The sequence below is a fragment of the Eptesicus fuscus genome, chromosome 5 (genome assembly GCF_027574615.1).
Source record: "Eptesicus fuscus isolate TK198812 chromosome 5, DD_ASM_mEF_20220401, whole genome shotgun sequence".
Lineage (NCBI taxonomy): Eukaryota > Metazoa > Chordata > Mammalia > Chiroptera > Vespertilionidae > Eptesicus > Eptesicus fuscus.
In genome coordinates, this window is record NC_072477.1 from 167,926 (window position 1) to 191,232 (window position 23,307).

The window sequence follows — 23,307 nt, forward strand, 5'->3', positions numbered from 1 at the left end:
GAATTATACAACTTTGGTGATTCATGGTGAGACCATGCGGTTACTCAACCCAAAGGTGTCCAAGTGGGAATACCCTGGACCTGGGAAGGGGTCACCTTCTAGAACAGAGACCCTGTGAGAATGTGCATATGGGAAACAGGGGACCACTTCCCACCAGCGGGCAGTGACAGGTTCCTTATTTCCCTTGATCCCTGCCTGCATGACCTTTATTAACGCTTCTACTTCAATCAACTCCTGCTCATCATTATTCAGGTATTTCCTACGATGATGAGAGCTGTCTCTATGATGCCCTGCACTTCCTTCTGGATCTTCACTGGAGGAGGCTTTAAACCCACATGTCCAGTAACTCTCTGTCCATGAACATCAGGCACATTTCTGTCATGTGACTCAAATCAAGTCCAGCTTTCTTCCCTCCTCAAATTCCACAGTCACGTCCACATTGATGGGTAGTTTCCCAGCAGCGCTCCCCTCTGGTACCAGAACCTGCTCCAGTCCCTGTGGCTGCTATAGCCAATCCATATGGACAACGGAGGCTCACCAATTATTGGGAAATTCTTTGCAAAATCACCCAAAATAAGACCCATGACAAACAATAATGTTAAATTTGCCTTGGTTAAAATTAAAACTTTTGGCCCATCAAAGATTCCATTGCACAAATTAAAACATAAACCTAAAGAAGGTATTTCCAAATCATATGTCTGATGCCAGAATGAACACATAATACATTAAGGATGTTACATGTTTGTGAGAGAGCCCAGCACCCTCTGACCACAGTGACCTCCCAGGGGAAGAGGAGGGGGGCTGGAGAGGAAGGGATTCTCCTCCGGGTTGTAGTTTCCTTTCCGATGAGAAATTCTATGGTAGGAATTCTCTTCACTCACCTCTCTCTGAACTCCAACATTACTGATGACACTCGACTGAGAAAACAGTTCCAACTCCATCCATCATCATTTCCACATGTGAATGATCCTGAGTTGTGCACACACATGATCACTGCTTTTATTTCGTGTCTTTCTCCACTTAAAGCCATGACTATTTCTGATGGAACTATTAGTGGGGCACCTGCCATAGGCCATGAGCTTGCATATCAAATAGTTTGCACAGGAAGCTGCAGACACAATCACAAAATTTCCAACTTCAAGAATCACAGGGGTTTCACCTTTCTGTGCTTGAGAGTAGTTTCTGAGATCAAAATAACATCATAAGTTAATATGCTGAGAATGGCTGTCCTTTATTTTTATTTTTTGTACAACGATAGGAAGTTTCTCTACAAAAATTAGATTTTAAAAATATGGAAATGTGGATATATTATGATTTTGAGATTCAAGAATGGTCTGAAAAAATGCTAATCCCTTTGACAATCTGTTTGAAAGATACATGAGAAGTTAAAAGTGTAACCTACTCATGGAGTCCACCATTGCTTCTTATCCTCAGAGGATTTAGGTCATTGAATGACCTAATTCCAATGTGCTCATGACCTATGTGATCCCCTGTCCCTGCCTTACCTGGTGAGTGAGGTCAAGAGAAGAGATGCCCGAAGAGGGACTCCAGAATGACCAGGGCAGCCTGACCTCAGTCCCTCCACTTATAGGAAAGGCTGCCCCACATGCAAATTTCCCTTCAAGCTCAAAGGTACATCCTCCCCTCGGCTGCGCAGGCTCACAGCTCTCTCCTCACACAGGGCTGAGGTCTCTAGGAAGGCAGAGCTGTGGTCTAAAAGAAGATGAGACTGCTGGGTCTTCTCCTGTGCCTGCTGACAGCCCCCCACGGTGAGGGTCTCAGGGGTCAGACTGGGGTCATGGGATGGCTGTGACTGCAGGTGACTGACAGGACTGATGCTCCTTGTCCCCAGGTGTCCTGTCCCAGGTGCAGCTGCAGGAGTCGGGCCCAGGACTGGTGAAGCCCTCGCAGACCCTCTCCCTCACCTGCACTGTCTCTGGTTACTCCATTACCAGTGGCTGCTGGAACTGGATTCGCCAACCCCCGGGGAAGGGGCTGGAGTGGATGGGGCGCATATGTAGTAGTGGGGACACTTACTTCAGCCCCTCCCTCAAGAGCCGAACCTCCATCTCCAGAGACACGTCCAAGAACCAGTTCTCCCTGCAGCTGAGCTCCGTGAACACCGAAGACACGGCCGTGTATTACTGTTGGAGAGACACAGTGAGGGGAAGTCAGGGTGAGCCCAGACACAAACTTCCCTGAGGAGATAGCTGGGCTGGGCTGCAGGGAGTTCTCAGGACACCAGGGGGCGCTGTAGACCACCAACATGAGGACCACTCAGGATCTGGGGCCTGGGGGATATAGTCTCTGATGACCTGGTCAGTGGTTTTATTCTCCAGGAGTAACACCCTCCTCAGGGACTCACTGCCCCTCCCTTTATGCCTTATGTTTCCTTTCACACCACCTCTGAGAGGAAGTCACTTTCCTCCTCTGCCCCATTGATCAGTCAGAAGGAGGCCTTAGTGTTTCCCTTGGTCTCTGCTCCAGGAGACATTGCCGTGTTAAGGAGCCATTGGGGATGTCATTGGGCTCTTCCTCACTCTTGTCCTGGGACTCCTGTAGCTACTATCACACTCGATTGTGGGGAGTTAAATGATCCCCTCAGATGGGGACAAGGTCAGAAAGGTCCATCTGACCACTTCTATTCACATTGTACTTGACGCTTTAACAAGAGCAGGAAGAGGAGAAAAGTGCATGGGGACATTCCAATGTGAACCACCATATAAGGCGTCCCTCCGTGCAGGGGACATGTTCATCTGTGATGAGAAACCAGAAGGATCTGCTTCAGCATCACGGGTGAGTGTACAGAAATGGGGCTGTTTGAGACTGATCCTCACTGCAGTGGTGCTGCCCCTGTGGGGCTGGCAAAGCAGCAGATAAGGGGACGGAACTGAGTTCTTGTGGGAAACCATCCCCAGAAACACAGCTTCCAACAGAGGTGCAGCCTCCAGGAGGAACTGGGCAGCACACTGGTCCCCAGAGTTCACCCTAAATCCCTGCTGACTGGAGGGGCCAATTGTGTTTGCTCATTGAGCTGATCCCACTGATCATGACATCTCCTGCCTCTTTAGGACAGGAAGTAGGTTTGCACTGGGAGCCAGGAGCCCCCTGAAGCCTGAATGCCCCCTTCCTCCCACAGAAGCAGGGAGAGGGGTGCCCCTTAGAGGTCACACTTCAGAGTGGGTTCCCAGGTCCCCAGAAAGCACGCTGGGGTGTGAAGCTGGGGAGGTGCTCAGTGATCTTTAAACTGACATTGAACCCCACATGTGTGTTGAAGGGAAGGGGTGAGGAAGTCCCTGTGTCCTCCTGGCACCTGGGAAAACGGACTTTTCCTCATTTAGGTTTGTATTCCCTCAGCCTCACAGAGCCCTGACCAGCTGGCTTGGGTGGGTCCCCCACAACGAGGCCCAGCATCCGCCTGCAGGAGAGGGGGTCTGGGTGGTTCTTTGTCTTTAAGTCTCTGGAGAGAGGTTCCGGCCCAGCTCCCCATGCACCCCTGGCCCCTGGCCCCTGGGGCTGCCCTTCTGGGGGCCTCTCCATCCTGGTTCCCCTAGTCCAGGAAACACAGACAACCCCCGGGTCTGCTGGTCCACCCGGCAGGACCGTGGCTGCCCGCATGCGGTGCGGGGCCTCCCCAGTGTTAACGAGACATGGGGGAGGGCCCTACCCATGTGGCTCAGTGGATAGAGCCTCAGCCTTTAGACTAACGGGTCACGGGTATGATTCCTGTCAAGGGCACGGACCTCCATTGCAGCTCCATCCCTGCCTGCAAGAGGCACCTACTCACTGTGTCTCTATGGGCCCTCCCTCTCCCCTCCCTTCCACTTCCTCTAAAAATAAAAGGGAAACATCCTTGGGTGAGGATGAGCACAACTAACTGAATAAAGGAACCTTTTTTTTTGTTTAAGAAAGAAGGAAAGAAATGGTAAGAGGTCACCTGAAAGCCTGCCCGGTGTTGCTCATTGGTTGAGCTTCGACCTATGAACCAAGAGGTCTGGGTTCGAATCCTGGTCAGGGCCCTTGCCTGGGCTGCTGCCTGGACCCCCAGTAGGGGGCATGCAGGAGGCAACCCATCAATGAGTCTCTCTCATCACTGATGTTTTCATCTCTCTCTCCTCCTTTCCTCTCTGAAATCAATAAAAATGTGTTTTAAAATAAGAAGAAAAGATGAAAAGGAAGAGAAGAAAGGCTTTGTGGTGTTTGACTTGCCAACACCTCCCCTCCCCAGCCTGATCGCACTTTCCAAGTGGTGGTGGCTGCTTTCCCAGAGGAACAAGGGACCACAGTCCCAGATTCCTGTGTCCGTCTGTCCTCACCTGGGGCTGTGGGAGGGTGGACACAGGTGGCCACTCTCCTCCGAGCAGGGAGGTGCTCACCTGCCCCCAAGGACGACGTGGTTCCTCAACTCTCTACCCAGGGTTTTGTTCCAAGAGCCAACATATTCCTTTTTTATCTTTTTTCATCCTCACCCAAGGATATTTTTCCATTGCTTTTCAGAGAGAGAGTGGAAGGGAGGGAGGGGAAGAGAGAAACATTGATGTGAGAGAAAGACATCAATAAGGTGACTCCTGCACATGCCTTAAACAGGGCAAGTGCCAGGGAGGGGCTGCAACCCAGGTACATGCCCTTGACCAGGACTCAAACCCAAAACCTTTGGTTCAAAGGCAACACTCTATCCACTGAGCTAACCGGCCAGGGGTAGGAGTCCATTTTTAAATTTTAATTAATTAATTAATTATTTAATAATTTTTTATTGTTGAAAGTATCACATATGTCCACTTTTTTCCCCCATTGACCCCAGCCAGCCAGCCCCCATCACCCAACAAGGCTCCATTTATAAATGATGGAAACTCTCCCACTGTGAGAGGCTGGGAAACAGGGATTTTGCACACGAACAGCAGGGATGTTCAGGGAAATGTGTGCTTTCGGGAGGCAGCTGTGTGCTTGTGAGAGAGGCAGCAGGTTAGAAACGGGGGCTGCGGCCACAGCGTCCAGCCCAGCCTCTCCTGCCTCCTCATATGCATATGTTAGAGTTTTGTGGACGATCTGATTGTGGAAAATAACAAGGAGAGAAAAAATGGCGACGGAATAGAGTCGGGTTTGGAGTCTGTTCCTGGGGCGGAGTGTAGGAGAAGCAAAGGCTCACAGAGGGAGTGTATGTGGGCAAGCCAAGGGACAGCTAAACTCCAGGAGAAGGCGGGGGAGTGCTGGGCAGTGTTCCCCTGACCGTGCAGCACCCACAGGGGCTGGGTCCCCTCCTGGAGCTGCGGGCTCGCCGGGCGCCTCGCCATCTTGCAAGAAAGGAGGATTTTATTGGAAACCTGACTTTCCTCGACAACTGCAAACACTGAACTGCTGAGATCACCAGACCACCGGTCCCCTATCAGCGCAAACATTTGGATTCAAAGGAACTCTTCACTGCACCACGGAAAGGTCAGATTTCGCCTGAAATAAAGAGTGGTTTCTAATCCCCGCGGTGGGTGAGGGAAGCGCTTGGTGAGGGAAGCACGGCAGCCGAAGGACCGGCAGGAACCGGGAGGTCTGTGCCTAGAAAAATCGGCGGCAGTTGGAACTGCCGTGATCCGTGAATGTGGAGGGGGGTCCTCTGAGCTGCTAACAGAAGTGACCTCTTGAAAGCAACTCATTTTAATCTGACGAGGAGGGTCAGACTAAGAATTTTCAAAGGAGTGCAGGATCCTTAGTCTGGCGCACAGACCCACTGTCCGCACACTTGGGCTCTTTCCGACTCTGATTGCTAAGCCCAATACATAGAAAAACCCAGGTGGAGGGGCCCTGAAGACTGCAGGGGAAGTTGTTTTTTTCAGAACCTGGGGACCAGAGCTGGGTGTGACCATCAGAGAGGCAGCTCTGAGGCGCACACCTCCACAAACTGGTAGTGAGTGCCATAGAGGGGAAAAAAAAAAAAAAGCTAGAGAGGCCCGGAAGTCAATTCAGAAACACCGCCACCCAGGGGCTGAAACGCTAATTGTCTCTGCTGTAATCAAAAATAAGTATGAGAAATTAAGACAGGGCTGGCTTAAAAAACAGGACTGGCTTCCAATACTGAGGAGCCCTGGAATGAAGCTGAACTGAAATACCGCCCAGACTGGGAAACAGGCGTACCAAACAGAATTATAGAGGAAGTGAATGAGAGCCGCTACTGCACATTTTAGTCTTCCGATTTTTTAATTTTCAATTTTTTTAATTTTTTATTCTCATTTTTTTATTTTCATTTTTTGCATCTTTTACTTAAGAAACTAAATTTTTTTCTTTTTCCTCACTCAATTTTCACCTTTTTAATTATTACATTTTTATTTTCAATCAGCATTATTATTATTACTATTATTTTACTTTTTTTTAATAATGTCATTTGATTTTCTCTTTCTTTTATTTTGGGATTAGTGTCCTACATTCTATTTGCATCTTTCCCTTACAATCGTTGTACCCTATCTCAAAGCTAACATTATGCCATCACTCTCCTCCTAACCTTTCCCCTTTTGGTCTCCTGTTTATCTTAACCCTTTCTGGCTTTAGATTTTCCCTACTCTTTCAGTTTACTCTCTGCTAAAACTTCACCCTACTTATATATCTAATTCCCAACCCCCCGCTCCAAATCCATACAAACCTCTCTCTACGCTACCTTAAAAAAATTATTTTTCTCTCTGGCCTTTTGTTGTTGTTTGCTTGAATGTTGATTAGATTGAATTTTTATGCTTTTTTATGAGATTGTTTTGATTATTCTTTTTGTTGGTTTGGTTGGTTCTTTGGTTTGCTTTTTTTTGTTTGTTTTTTACTTTTGTTTTCCCTTGCCTCACTTGATATTAGCTGGTGTTGCAGTTTGTATTAATCTCCAGGCTCATGTTGCTGGAATTTGCTGGGAATAGTGGTTGTTCTAGTAGAGTTTACTCCCCATATATATAGTTTGTTCCCCTTTTCTCTCTTAGTATCATTCTTGTCTCTCTTACTTTTTTTTCTTTTCTTTTTTTTTTCTTTTCTTTCTTTCTGCTCTTTTCCCAAGTTCAGATTCACACTCTTTGTTTTTTTGTTGTTGTTGTTCTTTCTTTTTACTCTCCTTCTTCCACTCCTATTCCCTAATTTGTCTTTCTCTGGTGGTTACCTTTATTGGAGGTTATTAATATCGTGAATACAATTCTGTTCAGTGCCTTGTCTGTTGTGCCTGGTTGTGTTGTATTTTGTACCTTTAAATCAACGCCAGAGAGAGAAATCTATATAACCAGACATCCGGAGAAGAGAGACCATGAGGAGACAAAGAAATAGCCCCCACAGGAAAGAGAAGCAGGCATCACCAGAAAAGGAAGTAAACGATTTAGAGGCAAACAACCTATCAGAGAAAGAATTCAGAGAAATGGTCATAAGGTGGCTGAAAAGGATGGAAGACAAATTCGACAATATGAGTAAGAACCAAGAAGAAATGAAGAAGAACCAAGAAGAAATGAAAAATGACATCGCTGCTGTAAAGAACTCAATAGAAAGCATCAAGAGTAGACTAGATGAAGCAGAGGACCGCATAAGTGAGCTAGAAGACAAGATGGAAAAAAATACCCAATTACAACAGCTTCTAGAAACAAAAATTAGAAAGATTGAGGAGAGCCTAAGGGAACTTCGGGACAACACAAAACAAAACAACATCAGAATAATAGGGGTGCCAGAAGGAAAGGAAACTGAGCAAGGAATAGAAAACCTGTTTGAAGAAATAATAACAGAAAACTTCCCTGATATAGGGAAGAAAAAACCACACAAATCCAAGAAGCTCACAGAGTTCCAAGCAAAATGAACCCCAAAAGACCGACGCCAAGACACATTATAATTAAGTTGGCAAACACCAACGACAAAGTAAAAATCTTAAAAGCGTCCAGAGAGAGACAGACAGTTACATACAAAGGAACCCCCATCAGACCAGCAACTGATTTCTCAACAGTAACTCATCAGGCCAGAAGGGAATGGAATGAAATATACAAAGTCATGCAAAGGAAGGGTCTAAATCCAAGAATACTGTACCCAGCAAGGCTATCAATCAAAATTGAAGGTGAAATCAGGAGCTTCACAGACAAAAAAGGACTTAAGGAAGTTTATCACCACCAAACCAGCAATGAAAGAAATGCTAAAGGGTCTGATGTAAAAAAAAAAAAAGAAAGAAAGAAAGAAAGAAAGAAATAGGAAGCAAAGAAGGAACACAGGGGTATAGAATAAAAATGGCGTCAAATAAGTACTTATCAATAATAACTTTAAATGTAAATGGATTGAATGCCTCAATCAAAAGACACAGGGTAACAGACTGGATAAGAAAACAAAACCCATATATCTGCTGTCTACAGGAAACCCACCTCAAAAAAAAAGGACGCATACAGACTGAGAGTAAAGGGCTGGAAAAAGGTTTTCCAGGCGAATGGAAATGAAAAAAAAGCTGACGTAGCAATACTTATATCTGACAAATTAGATCTCAAAGTGAAGGACATAACTAGAGATAATGCAGGCCACTTCATAATACTAAAGGGAGAAATCCAACAAGAAGAAATAACTCTGGTAAACATATATGCACCCAATACAGGAGCACCAAGACACATTAAAAAACTCATGGAAGATATCAAAGGAGAAATTGACAGCAATACAATCATAGTAGGAGATTTCAATACCCCACTATCACCATTGGACAAATCCTCTAAACAAAAAATCAGCAAAGAAACATCAATCCTAAATGACTCACTAGAACAGATGGAATTCATCGACATCTTCAGAACATTTCACCCCAAAGCCACAGAATATACATTCTTCTCAAGTGCACATGGGTCATTTTCAAAGTTAGACCATATGTTAGGACATAGGCAAAGTCTCTCCAAATTCAAGAAGATAGAAATCATATCAAGTATCTTCTCAGATCACAGTGGCATAAAACTGGAAATCAACTACAATAAAAACAACCCAAAGAAATCAAACACTTGGAGACTAAACCACATGCTATTAAACCATGACTGGGTTACCAAAGACATCAAGGAAGAAATAAAAAAACATCATGGCAACAAATGACAATGAAAACACAACAATCCAAAATCTATGGGACACAGTGAAAGCAGTCCTGAGAGGGAAGTTCATAGCTCTACAAGCCTACTGCAAAAAACAAGAAACAATGGTAATAAATTACCTAACCCAACAACTCAAAGAGTTAGAGAGAGAGCAACAAGATAAGCCCAGTGTAAGCAGAAGGAAAGAAATAATAAAGATCAGAGCGGAGATAAACGACATAGAGACCAAAGAAACAATACAAAAGATCAACAAAACCAAGAGCTGGTTCTTTGAAAGGAAAAACAAGATTGATGAACCTCTAGCCAGGCTCACAAAGAAGCACAGAGAGAGGACCCAAATAAACAAAATCAGAAATGAAAGAGGTGAAATAACAACAGACCCCGACGAAATACAAAGGATTGTTACAAAATACACGAACAACTCTATTCCAACAAACTGGACAACCTGGAGGAAATCGACATATTCCTAGAAAAATACAACCTTCCAAAACTCAATCAGGAAGAATCTAAACAGCTCAACATGCCAGTAACTATGGAAGAAAGTAAAGCAGTCATCAAAAAGCTTCCGGCAAACAAAACCCCGGGTCAGACGGCTTCACAGGAGAGTTTTACCAAACTTTCAAGGAAGAACTAAAACCTATCCTCCTCAGACTATTCCAAAAAATTCAAGAGGAAGGAAAACTTCCAGGCTCCTTCTATGAAGCCAGCATCACCCTAATACCAAAACCAGATAAAGACAACTCAATGAAAGAGAATTACAGGCCAATATCCCTCATGAACATAGATGCCAAAATCCTCAACAAAATTCTAGCAAATCGGCTCCAGCAGTACATCAGAAAGATCATACACCATGACCAAGTAGGATTTATCCCAGGAATGCAAGGATGGTACAATATCCGCAAATCAATAAACGTGATACATCACATAAACAAACTGAGAGATAAAAATAACATAGTCATATCAATAGATGCAGAAAAAGCATTTGACAAAATCCAACACCCTTTCTTGATAAAAACTCTCAACAAGGTGGGAATAGAAGGGGCATACCTCAACATAATAAAAGCTATATATGATAAACCCACAGCAAACATCATACTCAATGGGCAAAAACTAAAACCATTTCCCCTAAGAATAGGAACAAGACAGGGATGCCCACTCTCACCACTCCTGTTTGACATAGTACTGGAAGTATTAGCTATCGCAATTAGGCAAGAAGAAGAAATAAGAGGCATCCAAATTGGAAAAGAAGAAGTGAAGCTGTCCTTATTTGCAGATCACATGATATTGTACATAAAAAACCCAAAAGATTCCATAAAAAAACTAATAGACTTAATAAATGAATTCGGCAATGTAGCGGGATACAAAATTAACGCCAAGAAATCTATGGCTTTTCTATACACTAATAATGAACTTACAGAAAGAGAGACTAAAAAAGCAATCCCATTTACCATCGCACCAAAAAAATTAAGATACCTAGGAATAAACTTAACTAAGGAGGTAAAAGACCTATACGCAGAAAACTACAGGACACTGAAAAAAGAGATAGAGGAAGACGTAAACAGATGGAAGAACATACCATGTTCATGGACTGGTAGAATCAACATCATTAAAATGTCCATACTACCCAAAGAAATTTACAGATTCAATGCACTCCCCATCAAAATACCAACAGCATATTTCACAGACCTAGAAAGAACTCTCCAAAAATTCATCTGGAATAAAAAAAGACCCCACATAGCCACAGCAATCCTGAGAAAGAAGAATAAAGTAGGTGGGATCTCAATACCAGATTTCAAGCTGTATTACAAAGCCACTGTTCTCAAAACAGCCTGGTACTGGCACAAGAACAGACATATTGATCAATGGAACAGAATAGAGAACCCAGATATCGACCCAAACCACTATGCTCAATTAATATTTGACAAAGGAGGCATGAACATACAATGGAGTCAAGACAGTCTCTTCAATAAATGGTGTTGGGAAAATTGGACAGATACATGCAAAAAAATGAAACTAGATCACCAACTTACGCCATACACAAAAATAAACTCAAAATGGATACAGGACTTAAACATAAGACGGGAAACCATAAAAATACTAGAGGAATCCACAGGCAACAAAATCTCAGACATATGCCAAAAGAACTTCTTCACTGACACTGCCCCTAGGGCAATGGAAGCTAAAGAGAAAATTAACAAATGGGACTACATCAAAATAAAAAGCTTTTTTACAGCAAAAGAAACAATCAACAAAACAACAAGAAAGCCCACTGCATGGGAGAACATATTTGCAATTGGCATCACTGATAAAGGTTTAATCTCCAACATCTACAGGCAGCTTATGCAACTTAATAAAAGGAAGATAAATGATCCAATAAAAAAATGGGCAACAGACCTAAACAGAATATTTTCAAAAGAAGACAGAAGGAAGGCCAAGAGACACATGAAAACATGTTCAAAGTCACTTATTATCCGAGAGATGCAAATCAAAACCACAATGAGGTACCATCTCACACCTGTCAGAATGGCTATCATCAACAAATCAACAAACGACAAGTGTTGGCTAGGATGCGGAGAAAAGGGAACCCTCGTGCACTGCTGGTGGGAATGCAGACTGGTGCAGCCACTGTGGAGAACAGTATGGAGTTTCCTCAAAAAACTGAAAATGGAACTCCCATTTGACCCAGTAATCCCACTCCTGGGAATATATCCGAAGAAACTAGAAACACCAATCAGAAAGGATATATGCACCACTATGTTCATAGCAGCACAATTTACAATAGCTAAGATTTGGAAACAGCCTAGGTGCCCATCAGCAGATGACTGGATCAGAAAACTGTGGTACATCTACACAATGGAATACTATGCTGCCATAAAAAAGGAATTCTCATCATTTGCAGCAACCTAGATGGAATTGGAGAACATAATGCTAAGTGAAATAAGCCAGTCAATGAAAGAAAAATACCACATGATCTCACTCATTTATGGATAGTAAAGAACAATATAAAGTGATGAACAAAAAGATAGATACAGAGACAGTAAAGCATCAAACAGACTTTCAAATTACAGGGGGAAAGTTAGGGAGAGGTGGGGGAGTTATGAAATCAAACGAAGGACTTGTATGCATGCATATAAGCATAAACAATGGACGCAAAACTCTGGGGGGTGAGGGCATGAATGGGTGTGGGGTGGGGGAGGGTAATGGTAAGATATGTACACATATAATACCTCAATAAAAAAAAAGAAAATAACAAGGAGAATCTTTTAGTCTCAAAATAACAGCATAATTTAAGTCAAGTTCTTATTCCCAAACCCCAGAAAGGCAACATAGCCCACGGCGGGTGAAGGGGAGAGAGAGGAAGCCCCATCCACGCGCCTCTGGGGCAGCACCCCTGGGTCCTCATCAAAACCCTGAGGAAGGAGGACTCTCAATCCTGGAAGCTGCCCCCAAAAGAATGGGGTCAGGGTGACGGGTCTCAGGAAAGGAGGGAGGGAGGGCGGGTCAGGACAGGACCCCCTTGTGGCCAGCATCCTTAAGTACTTTCCCATCTGGGGTCACCACTAGGATGACAAGGTCAGGATGCAGCCAGGTTCACAGCTGCACCCTTATATGCAGACTCCATGCAAATGGGGCTCTCCTCCTGCTCATAAAAGGGGGCTCTTGCCTGGCATGTTGGGGAGACACCCAGAACCCAAGCACCTGAGACAGGACCCAAGCAGCTCCACCATGGACTTGGTGCCAAGCTGCGTTTTCCTCCTGATCATTTCTCAAGGTCATTGTCAGGAGTGGGGAGCGCTGAGCCCTGTGCCTGTGCCTGTTTGTGCTTCCATGTGATTCTAAGTCCCCCTGTGTCTCTGTGTTTGCAGGTGTCCAGTGTGAGGTGCAGCTGGTGGAGTCTGGGGGAGGCTTGGTGCCACCTGGGGGGTCTCTGAGACTCTCCTGTGCAGCCTCTGGATTCACCTTCAGTAGCTACTGGATGAGCTGGGTCCGCCAGGCTCCAGGGAAGGGGCTGGAGTGGGTCGCATACATTAGTGGTCCTAGTGGTAGTACCATATCCTATGCTGAGTCTGTGAAGGGCCGCTTCACCATCTCTAGAGACAACGCCAAGAACACGCTGTACCTGCAAATGAGCAGCCTGAGAACCGAGGACACGGCCGTGTATTACTGTGCAAGAGACACAGTGAGGGGAAGTCAGTGTGAGCCCAGACACAAACCTCCCTGAGGAGGCAGCAGGGCTGGGCTGCAGGGAGCATCCAGGACACCAGGGGGCGCTCAGGGCCCATAGCACAGAGAGCAGACCCAGGAGCAGGGACAGAGGGAAGTGGGGAGGGAAGGGCCTTCCTGATGGGCACAGGGATTTCCTCTCAAGCTCTCAGCTGCCTCCAGGGATGACTCCTGCTCTTTCTCTGAGGCTCTCATTTCCTGCTTTCTCATTGCAGACCCCACAGGAGGAGGTAACTCTGCTGCTGGCAGATGACATATGGGCAGTGATTGGGACTCTCCTCACCAAGTTCCTGTATTTCCTGCTTTTCTTTCTCAACAGAGACCCTCCTCATTGCTCTCTTGGCCTGTGGTTGGAAAGTTTCCCACCAAGAGAGACACCAGCTCAGCTCAGGCCCCTGTGTGCTGAGCTCGGGCTCTGACCCACATGCCCACCTGCCCCCATAGGGGCCTTCGTACTGACAGGCCCACAGTAAATAAAACAGGTGCACATCCCGTGGACAGTGGAAGCTGGATGAAACCATCTGAATGGAGCAAAGGGCCCTTTAGGGCTGCTCCCTGGTCACCTTACCTGTACAGGTGCCAGGATTTCTGGTCCTACAGGACCAGGAAATGACATCAGCGCTCTTCCTATAGGAGTCACATCAGCACTGATGTGAGAGGATAGCAGTGTGCATGTCCCCTGTAGTGTAGTTTAATATGGACATTTAACAAGGGTCATTGGAAATCATCTCATGTTAACAAGCAGCTGAAGTGGGAAACCTCTTGATGAAGGAGACAGCTTTACAGTTTTCCAATCTTTTTCACGTAAAACCATGGGTTAAAGTTTGACATTTCATAATGAGGGTGTTGAGTCCTCTGTAGATCACTCCTCTGAGGGCTCATACAGGGTAATAACCCAGGTAGAAGCTGCTTGCCTGGGCTGTTGCTCTATCTCAGCATTTCCCAGCATCCATGGGAAATGGAGGTAGTGGCTCCACCTTCACCTCACTCATGTCTGCAGAAAGAGAAGACCTCCCACACTTCCCTCCTTGCTCCTTTGTTGGGTCTCCAGGAGCCATGAGAACCCACTGTGTCTGCAAAGCTTCCCTAAGTCATGCACTGATCCCCAGACCTCTGTGTGTCTCCCCTGTTCCCCTCCTGATTGACAGCTCTGGCGACTACAGAACCTTACACCACTCAGGAATGGGCCTTGGTGAAACCATGAGCTGGTTCTTTAAAAGGATAAAAACGATAGATGAACCATAGCCTGACTCATCAGGAAAAAAAGAGAGAGATCAAAATAAATAAAGTCAGAAATGAAAGCAGAGAAGTAACAACCGATACCCCAGAAATGAAAAGGATTGTAATAAATACTATGAACAACCATATGCCAACAACCTGGACAATGTGGATGAAAGGGACAAATTCCTAGAAAAACACAGTACCCAAAAACTGAAACAGGAAGAATCAGAATACCTGAATAGACCAATAACAACTGAGGAAATAGAAGCAGGAATCCAAAAACTCCCAGCAAACAAAAGTCCTGCTCTGGATGCCTTCACAGGGGAGTTTTACCAAATATCCAAAAAAGAACTAACACCTATACTCCCCAAACTATTCAAAAAAATTCCAAGAGGACAGACCACTCCCAAACTCTTTTTATGAGGCCAGCATTACCCTTTTTCCAAAACCAGATGACACTCCTAAGAGAGACAATTACAGCCAATATTCCTGATGAACACACATGCTAAAATCCTCAACAAAATATTAGCAAATTGGATCCAGAAATATTTTAAAAAATCATACACCATGACCAAATGGGATTCATCCAGAGATGCAAGGCTGGTACAATATTCACAAATCAATAAACATGATACATCACCTAAACAAACTGAAAGGCAAAAATAACATGACCATATCTATAGATTCAGAAAAAGCATTCGACAAAAACCGGCACCACTTTTTATAAATACTCTCATCAAAGTGGGAGAAGAGGGCTCATATCTCAACATAATAAAGAAAATGTATGACAAACCTACAGCCAGAATCATACCCAATGAGCAAACACAAAAATCATTTCCCCTAAGAAATGGAACAAAACAGAAATGTCAGTTTTCACCACTCTTATTCAACACTGGAGCCCAGTGCATGAAATTCGTGCATGAGGGGGCGGGGGTGTCCCTCAGCCCAGCCCTCACCCTCTCTAATCTGGGACCCCTTGGGGGATGTTGGCTGCTGGTTTAGGATGGGTCCTAAACCGGCAGTCAGACATCCCTCTCACAATCCGGGACTGCTGGCTCCCAACCACTTGCCTGCCTGCTGATTACCCCTAACTGCTTCTGCCTGCCAACCTGATCACCCAATAACTACTCCACAGCCAACCTGATTGATGTTCAACTGCTCCCCTGCCAGTCCAATCACCCCAACTGCCCTCCCCTACAGGCCTGGTCCCCCCCAACTGCCCTCCCCTGCTGGCCTGGTCACCCCTAACTGACCTCCCCTGCAAACCTAGTCGCCCCTAACTGCCCTCCCCTGCAGAACTGGTCCCCCCCTCAAATGCCCTCCCTTCCCTGCAGGCAAGGTCGCCCTCAACTGCCCTCCCCTGCCGGCCTGGTAGGTTTTGCCTTAAATGCACCCCCATGTCATCCCCTCATGCCCATCTCCTGTACCATGCCCTCCCTCAGATGCCAGAGCCAGGGCCACTAGCCGCCCTGCTGAGCCCAAGGGCAGTGCCCACGTGTGATGTCAGGTCATAGGGACTCCTCCTGTGTCAGGTGGAGACACAGCTGAGCACTGAGCTCAGAGCACCTCCAATAGCTCACACCTGGGCTGAGGGAACCTCCAGGGGCTCGTTAGCTACAGAGAATTGGGGTGGACAAATCTGTAGCCACTGGGGTCAGAGGGCAGTCAGGGAAGGGCTGGTGCCTGATCACCTATGATGTTGCCAACGTCTCACTGACCATAGCCCAGGTGCACAGGGAGCTCTGTGAATCTTAAAAGTGCTGGGACAGCCCAACCAGCATGACTCACAGGAGGTGACCTATGAACCAGGAGGTCACCATTTGATTCCCTGTCAGGGCACATGTCCAGGATGCGGGAAACATCCCCAATGGGGGGCATGCTGGAGGCAGCCAATCAATAATTCTTACTCATCATTGATGTTTCCATCTCTCTCTTCCTCTCCCTTCCTTTCTGAAATAAATAAAAAAATTGATAAATAAAAAAATAAATACATACATAAAAATGTTGCAGATTTGATTCGCAGTAGAGTCATATATGGGAGGCAACTGATCAATATTTCTCTCTCACATCAATGTTTCTATCTTTCCTTCTTGCTGTCTCCTTTACTTTCTTTCTAAAAATGAATGAATATATCATCGGGTGAGGATATGGAAAACAATATCTATATCTATACCTTTATGTACATCTACAAATATATCTTCATCTGCATCTTTATCTCTATATCTATCTCTACATCTACATCTATATCTATAAATCAATGAACATATTCATAGGTGAGGATAAAGAAAGTCTACCTATGTTTATCTACATATCTATATCTATATCTAAACCATCTATAATAATAAAAGCATAATATGCTAATTAGGCAAGATGTCCTTCTGGATGAAACACAGAGGTGGTGGGGGCCTAGCTACATACAAGAATTTCGTACATCGGGCCTCTAGTATATCTATATCTATATCTATGTGTATATCTACATCTATATCTATCAAAATCCATGGAAACAGAGCCTCATTGATTTTTACCCCCAAAGGAGTCACTGATTGTGCCCACATTGTACTTCCTGAATGCCTCCTGCATCACAGCCCCTGGTGTGGAAGGAGAGGCCCCTGGGCACAGTGACCAGGACCCCAAGGAGAGCCTGGTTCTCTGAGGGCATAGTCAGCACCTCCTTCCAGGAGAAGCCCCAGAGACCGGGACCTCCCTCACCTCTTGCCCTTTGTATGTGCAGACACCTCCCCTATGCAAATGCCCACACGGCCACCAGACACACACACAGTTGGCGTCCACTTAAATACAGGACCTCCTCACCCTGGAGAATACTTTCTGGGGGACGAGGACCTCACCTGCAAGACATGACTCCCCTGTGGCTCTTCCTCTTCCTGCTGTCAGCTCCCAGATGTGAGTGACTCAGGGCTTAGACTTGAGGAGATGGGGACACTGCATCTGAGCCCAGGACTCACTGTGTTCTCTCTGTCCCAGGTGTCCTCTCCGAGGTGCAGCTGCAGGAGTCGGGCCCAGGACTGGTGAAGCCCTCACAGACCCTCTCCCTCACCTGCGCTGTCTCTGGATTCTCCATCACAACCAGGGGTTACTGCTGGAGCTGGATCCGCCAGCCCCCGGGGAAAGGGCTAGAGTGGATGGGGTACATATGTAGTAGTGGGAACACTTACTACAGCCCCTCCCTCAAGAGCCGAACGTCCATCTCCAGAGACACGTCCAAGAACCAGTTCTCCCTGAAGCTGAGTTCTGTGACCACCGAGGACACGGCCGTGTATTACTGTGCAAGAGACACAGTGAGGGGAAGTCAGTGTGAGCCCAGACACAAACCTCTCTGAGCAGACAGCAGGGCTGGGCTGCAGGGAGCATCCAGGACACCAGGGGGAGCTCAGGACCAGCACAGGGCCCTGACCAGGAGCAGGTGGAGAGTTAAAGACACCATTTCCTGCTCAGTCTTAAATTAGTTTTGCTCCTAGTCTCCCACAGAGCTCACAGGAAGCCCTCTCCTAGGTCTAGTTTAGGGATTGTGTTTGTGAACAAAAAGGGGGCTCTGTCCTAAATCTGACAAAACTCAGTGACTGACAGGACCCTCTCAGGAGGCTCTGATCACACATTCCTACCTGGGCAGTCCTGGGGGTGGGCACGCCCCAGGCCTATGACTTCTTTACTAAAAGGCTCCTCTTTGACTGAAGCACCCCCATCCATGGTTTCTGTGCATCCGGGTTAACACACCTGTGACATCAGCATGACCACCCTCAGGAGAGCACCTCCTGGTCACTCTCCAGGCAACCAGTCCCGCCTTGCTCTCTCCCACCTCCATGTCACTCCTCTCCTTCCCTCCTTAACTTCAAATGCACAAACGCAGCTGCAAACGGTTATTCTCTGGAGCATTGGAGGTCTTGCTGCCAATAGTTGTCGACAGTTTGGCTCCAATAAAATCTTATAAAACATTTTCTACAGGTTTGACATTCATTAGATCAACATGTCTTTTCTTCATTTACCACACATGTTCACACACGTTTCTTCCCCGTGTGGAGAGGAAGGTGCACACAATTATAAACACCTGCTACCTGGATGGGATGAGTTCATATGAGTTCACAGGTGTTGGAGATGAGTCAAGTTTGCTGTTGGTTGTCATGGACATAAGTGTCCCGTCTTTTTCCAGCCCAGCTGGTGTGCCTGGGAGTGTGAGCATCAACCTATGAACCAGGAGGTCATGGTTGGATTCCTTGGTCAGGGCACATGCCCGGTTGCACTCTCGATCCCCAGGGGGTGGAGGGCAGGAGGCAGCCGATCAATGAATGTCATCATTGATGTTTCCATCGCTCCACTGGCCTCCTCTCTGGCATCAAGGAAAGTGTATAAAGAAGAAGAAGGAAAGAAAGGAGGCTTCCTCAGCTGTGCTGTCTCCTCAGTGACACTCTGGCAGATTCCACTGCTGGTTGAATTGGCATAAAATCCACAACATAAATGAACCACTTTGAAGTCATTGACATGAGAACCTCTAAGCCTGTGGACTATATTTTTAAGAGTTTATTTGAGCCAAACTTGATCATCGGAACAGCGAGCCCAGCTTGTTCTGTCCCCGAGATCGGGGTCACCAAGTCCAAGAATGAAATCGGGGACCAGAAGGTTTAAGCAAAAGCGTGGAGCGTTTATTACAAGCAGATTCAGGCTCCCCGCACAGGGAGGGGCCCCTGATGGGCTGGCCCTGAAGCCTGTGCTCTCGGGTGTATGTATGCCACCAGCCTGCTCCGTGTCCACCCGTGTGCCCACCTGATTGTGCCTCATTGTTCCTGCCCAGCAAGGGGCCTGCACGTCCCTGTTCCCTGTGTGCGTTCACCTTACTGTCCCAGGCCCTCCCTCGTTTCCCAGGCCTCCCGCTCTGAGTCCAGAAACACTCTGCTATTTCTGCCTGGTTGGTGCCTGTGGTTAGGCTGCTCAGACTGCTGAGTCTGCCCCTGCCTACCATCCACCTGCCTTGGTTTCCCATGGACCCTGCCCTGTCTGCCTGCCCGTCAAGCTAACTCCCCTCAAAGCCACCCCTTCTGGACGTGTGTCTGGGGTCCTCCAGGAACAGGAAGCTCATCTTCCTAAAACACAGGCTCTCCTTACAAAGACCAGAGTCACTGCTCAGCCCTTGCTCGTCCTCCCACCTCTGCTGGCCTGGGATGGGCGCTGCCCCCTCTGTTTTCTCTGTTGTCGGTAGATTTCCTCAGCATTTGCTCTTCTCCCTTCTCATTCTCTGTTTGTTCAAAAGGGGTCACTGAGCAGAAGGGGCAGACGCAAAATGGTGGCTTAGGCAGCTCCAAACTCTTGTTCCTCCACAAAATCATCAAAAAGCAAATGGAAACTCTCAGAACTGGCATCTGTCAGGCTCTCGAACACAGTCAGACCTGCAGCAACTGAGCGAACCCCGAGTCAAGTACATGCTACTCAGAGAGGGAAGGAGCCCGGCTGGTGTGGCTCAGGGGCTGAGCATCAGCCCAGGAACCACCAGGTTATGGGTTTGATTCCCATTCAGGGCACAGGCCCTGGGTTGCAGGATCAATCCCCAATAGGAGGCATGAAGGAGGCTGCTGATCAATGATTCTCTCTCATCACTGATGTTTCCATCTCTCTCCCCTCCTTTCCTCTCTGAAATCAATAAAAATACATTTTAAAATAAGAATTAAAAATGAAAAGGAAGAGAGAAGGAAGGTGTTCCAATTATGCCCCAATTAATTGCTTATCTGTCTAGACTTAGTGGGATAAACGCAGGTGACCAGGAGTCAGTAATAATGGCCTATCCCCTGGTACTTCAATGTCTAGACAGCTGAGCTGAACCAGAACACCTGACACACAAGACAGAATCAGTATGCAACCACACAGGGTTTATTTATCTATTCCTAGTGGGTCCTGGGCTCCAGCAAAGGCCACCCGGCGATGCACACTGAAGGATGGATGACGAAGACGGAGACAGGCAGGCGGCCGCAGTTGGTTCAGGCTCACACAGCAGAGCAATCAGGGGCTTGTCTCTCAGAGCGACGTGGAGTCCTCCTCTTATCGGGCAGGACACCTCAACTGAAGATGGTCTCGGGGTTATATAGACCGGGGTAAACAACTTGTGTCCTTATCAGTGTGGGCCAGACGGTGTGCCTTATGCTGGGAGCAGGGCGTTTACACTTTAAGGGCTCAGAGCTTTTACATCAAGAGAGTGGGGTGGTCATTAATTTTGGAAGTTACAGAGTACTGGGGGTTTCCATACAGCACACATTTCACACAATAAGTATTTCATACATTAGAGGGGTTACATTATTATAACAGAAGGCTTCATGGTGTTTGACCTGCCCATGCCTCACCTCCCCAGCGTGATCGCACTTTCCAAGTGGTGGTGGCCCCCTTCCCAGAGGAACAAGGGACCACAGTCCCAGATCCCTGTGTCCGTCTGTCCTCACCTGGGGCTGTGGGAGGATGGACACAGGTGGCCGCTCTCCTCCGGGAAGGGAGGTGCTCACCTGCCCCAAGGACAACGTGGTGCCTCAACTCTCTACCCAGGGTTTTGCTTCAAGAGCCAACTTATTCCTTTTTTTAAATCATTTTTGTAATTAATTAATTTTATTATTTATTTAATTTTTATTATTATTTTGTTTGTCAATCCTCACCGAGGATACTTTTTCATTCATTTTTAAGGCGAGTGAAAGAGAGAGTGACAGACAGAGACGAACATGGATATGAGAGAAACACGTGGATTGATTGCCTCCTGCACCAGCCCCGACCAGGGGAAGAAGCTGCAAGCAAGGTAAGGGCCCTTGACCAGAACCCAACCTGGGACCCTTCAGTCCACAGGCCCACACTCCATCCACTGAGCCAAACCAGCTAGGATTCCTTTTTTAAATGATAGAAATTCCCTCAATTTGAGAGGCTGGGAAACAGGGCTTTTCCACATTAACAGCAGGGAGGTCGAGGGAAATGTGTGCTTTCAGGAGGCAGCTGTGTGCTTGTGAGAGTGGCAGCAGGTTAGAGACTAAGGATTCGGCCACAGCGTCCAGCCCAGCCTCTCCTGCCTCCTCACACGCATATGTTAGTTTTGTGGAGGATCTGATTGTGGGAAATAACAAGGAGAATCTTTTGGTCTCAAAATAAAATCTTCATTCAATGCAAATTCTTATTCCCAAACCCCAGAAAGGCGACACGGCCCATGGTGGGTGAAGGAGAGTGAGAAGAAGCCCCATCCATGCGCCTCTGGGGGAGCACCCCTGGGTCCTCATCAAAACCCTGAGGAAGGAGGACTCTCAATCCTGGAAGCTGCCCCCAAAGGAATGGGGTCAGGGAGATGGGTCTCAGGAAAGGAGGGAGGGAGGGCGGGTCAGGATGGGACCCCTTGTGGCCAGCATCCTTGAGTCCTCTCCTGTCTGGGGTCACCCTTAGGATGACAAGGTCAGGCCTGCAGCCCAGGGTCACAGCTGCACCTTATATGCAGCCTCCATGCAAATGGGTCTCTCCTCCTGCTCATAAAAGGGGTCCTTGCCCGACATGTTGGGGAGATACCCAGAACCCAAGCGCCTGAGACAGGACACCAGCGGCTCCACCATGGACTTGGTGCCAAGCTGCGTTTTCCTCCTGATCATTTCTCAAGGTCATTGTCAGGAGTGGGGAGCGCTGAGCCCTGTGCCTGTGCCTGTTTGTGCTTCCATGTGATTCTAAGTCCCCCTGTGTCTCTGTGTTTGCAGGTGTCCAGTGTGAGGTGCAGCTGGTGGAGTCTGGGGGAGGCGTGGTGCAGCCTGGGGGGTCTCTGAGACTCTCCTGCGCAGCCTCTGGATTCACCTTCAGTGACTATCGCATGAGCTGGGTCCGCCAGGCTCCAGGGAAGGGGCTGGAGTGGGTTGCATACCAGTACATTAGTAGTAGTGGTACAAATTACATAAACTACGCCGCCTCTGTGAAGGGCCGCTTCACCATCTCCAGAGACAACGCCAAGAACACGCTGTACCTGCAAATGAGCAGCCTGAGAGCCGAGGACACGGCCGTGTATTACTGTGCAAGACACAGTGAGGGGAAGTCAGTGTGAGCCCAGACACTAACCTCCCTGAGGAGGCAGCAGGGCTGGGTTGCATGAAGCATCTAGGAAACCAGGGGGCGCTCAGGACCAACAAACCCAGGGTCCAAGCTCAGAGGCTGTCCCTGGAGGGGTTGTGAGGTCTTCCTATTGTGGTCAATGCTGTCTTCCCTCCTTTTGTCCCCGGGGCAGGTCCTGCTTCCTTCTCTGTGTCTCTAATTAGATTCTCTGCTGGAAAAAAGCAGGAAGTGGCTGTGTTTCAGATCTAGTTGAACTCTCCTCTGAGCCTTTCCTGTCACCAGGTCCCTGATGGTGGCTCTCTGGGTTGTCAAGTGTTAAAGTAAAAAACATTCAGACCTGTAAAGAATTTTGTAACTTTATTTGAGCCAAACTGTTGACAAATACTGGTAAGCAGAACATCAATGAATTGAGATAATGTTCTTGAGAATGGAGGGTTACATCTGTGTTTATACTTTGCAATCAAAGGAAAGGGATGTAGGTGAGTTACATGCAATTCATTGGTGATAGATTAGGGAGGTGAGAGATAGCAAAGCAGGGAACCTCTGGGATCGGGTGAAAGTGAAATGATGGACAGGTGCTTCTCTTACAGAGATGGATACAGGATACTTTAAGGTAATTGACAGCTGACAATTAACTTGATAACAACCACAATGAGGGAATGTCCTGGTGCCCTGAGGGGTCTGGGGTAAAAAGGAAGTTACAAGTTACCCAGAAGTCTCACAGGTATGTTATCTTAGAGGCAAAAAGGCATTTGGGCTCAGC

General features: G+C 47.0%; 2 gene segments (V, D, J or C); both read left to right on the forward strand.

The window, feature by feature from the left end:
• The first annotated feature begins 1,723 nt into the window (after positions 1-1,723).
• On the forward strand, positions 1,724-13,724 carry LOC114229408 (immunoglobulin heavy variable 4-38-2-like). The segment is given in 5 exon segments: positions 1,724-1,769; positions 1,853-2,176; positions 12,989-13,221; positions 13,481-13,495; positions 13,710-13,724. Coding segments are annotated over 5 exon segments (633 nt in total).
• Positions 13,725-17,312: 3,588 nt separating this feature from the next.
• LOC114229666 (immunoglobulin heavy variable 4-30-2-like) lies at positions 17,313-22,536 on the forward strand. The segment is given in 3 exon segments: positions 17,313-17,387; positions 17,469-17,792; positions 22,280-22,536. Coding segments are annotated over 3 exon segments (627 nt in total).
• Positions 22,537-23,307: the final 771 nt, after the last annotated feature.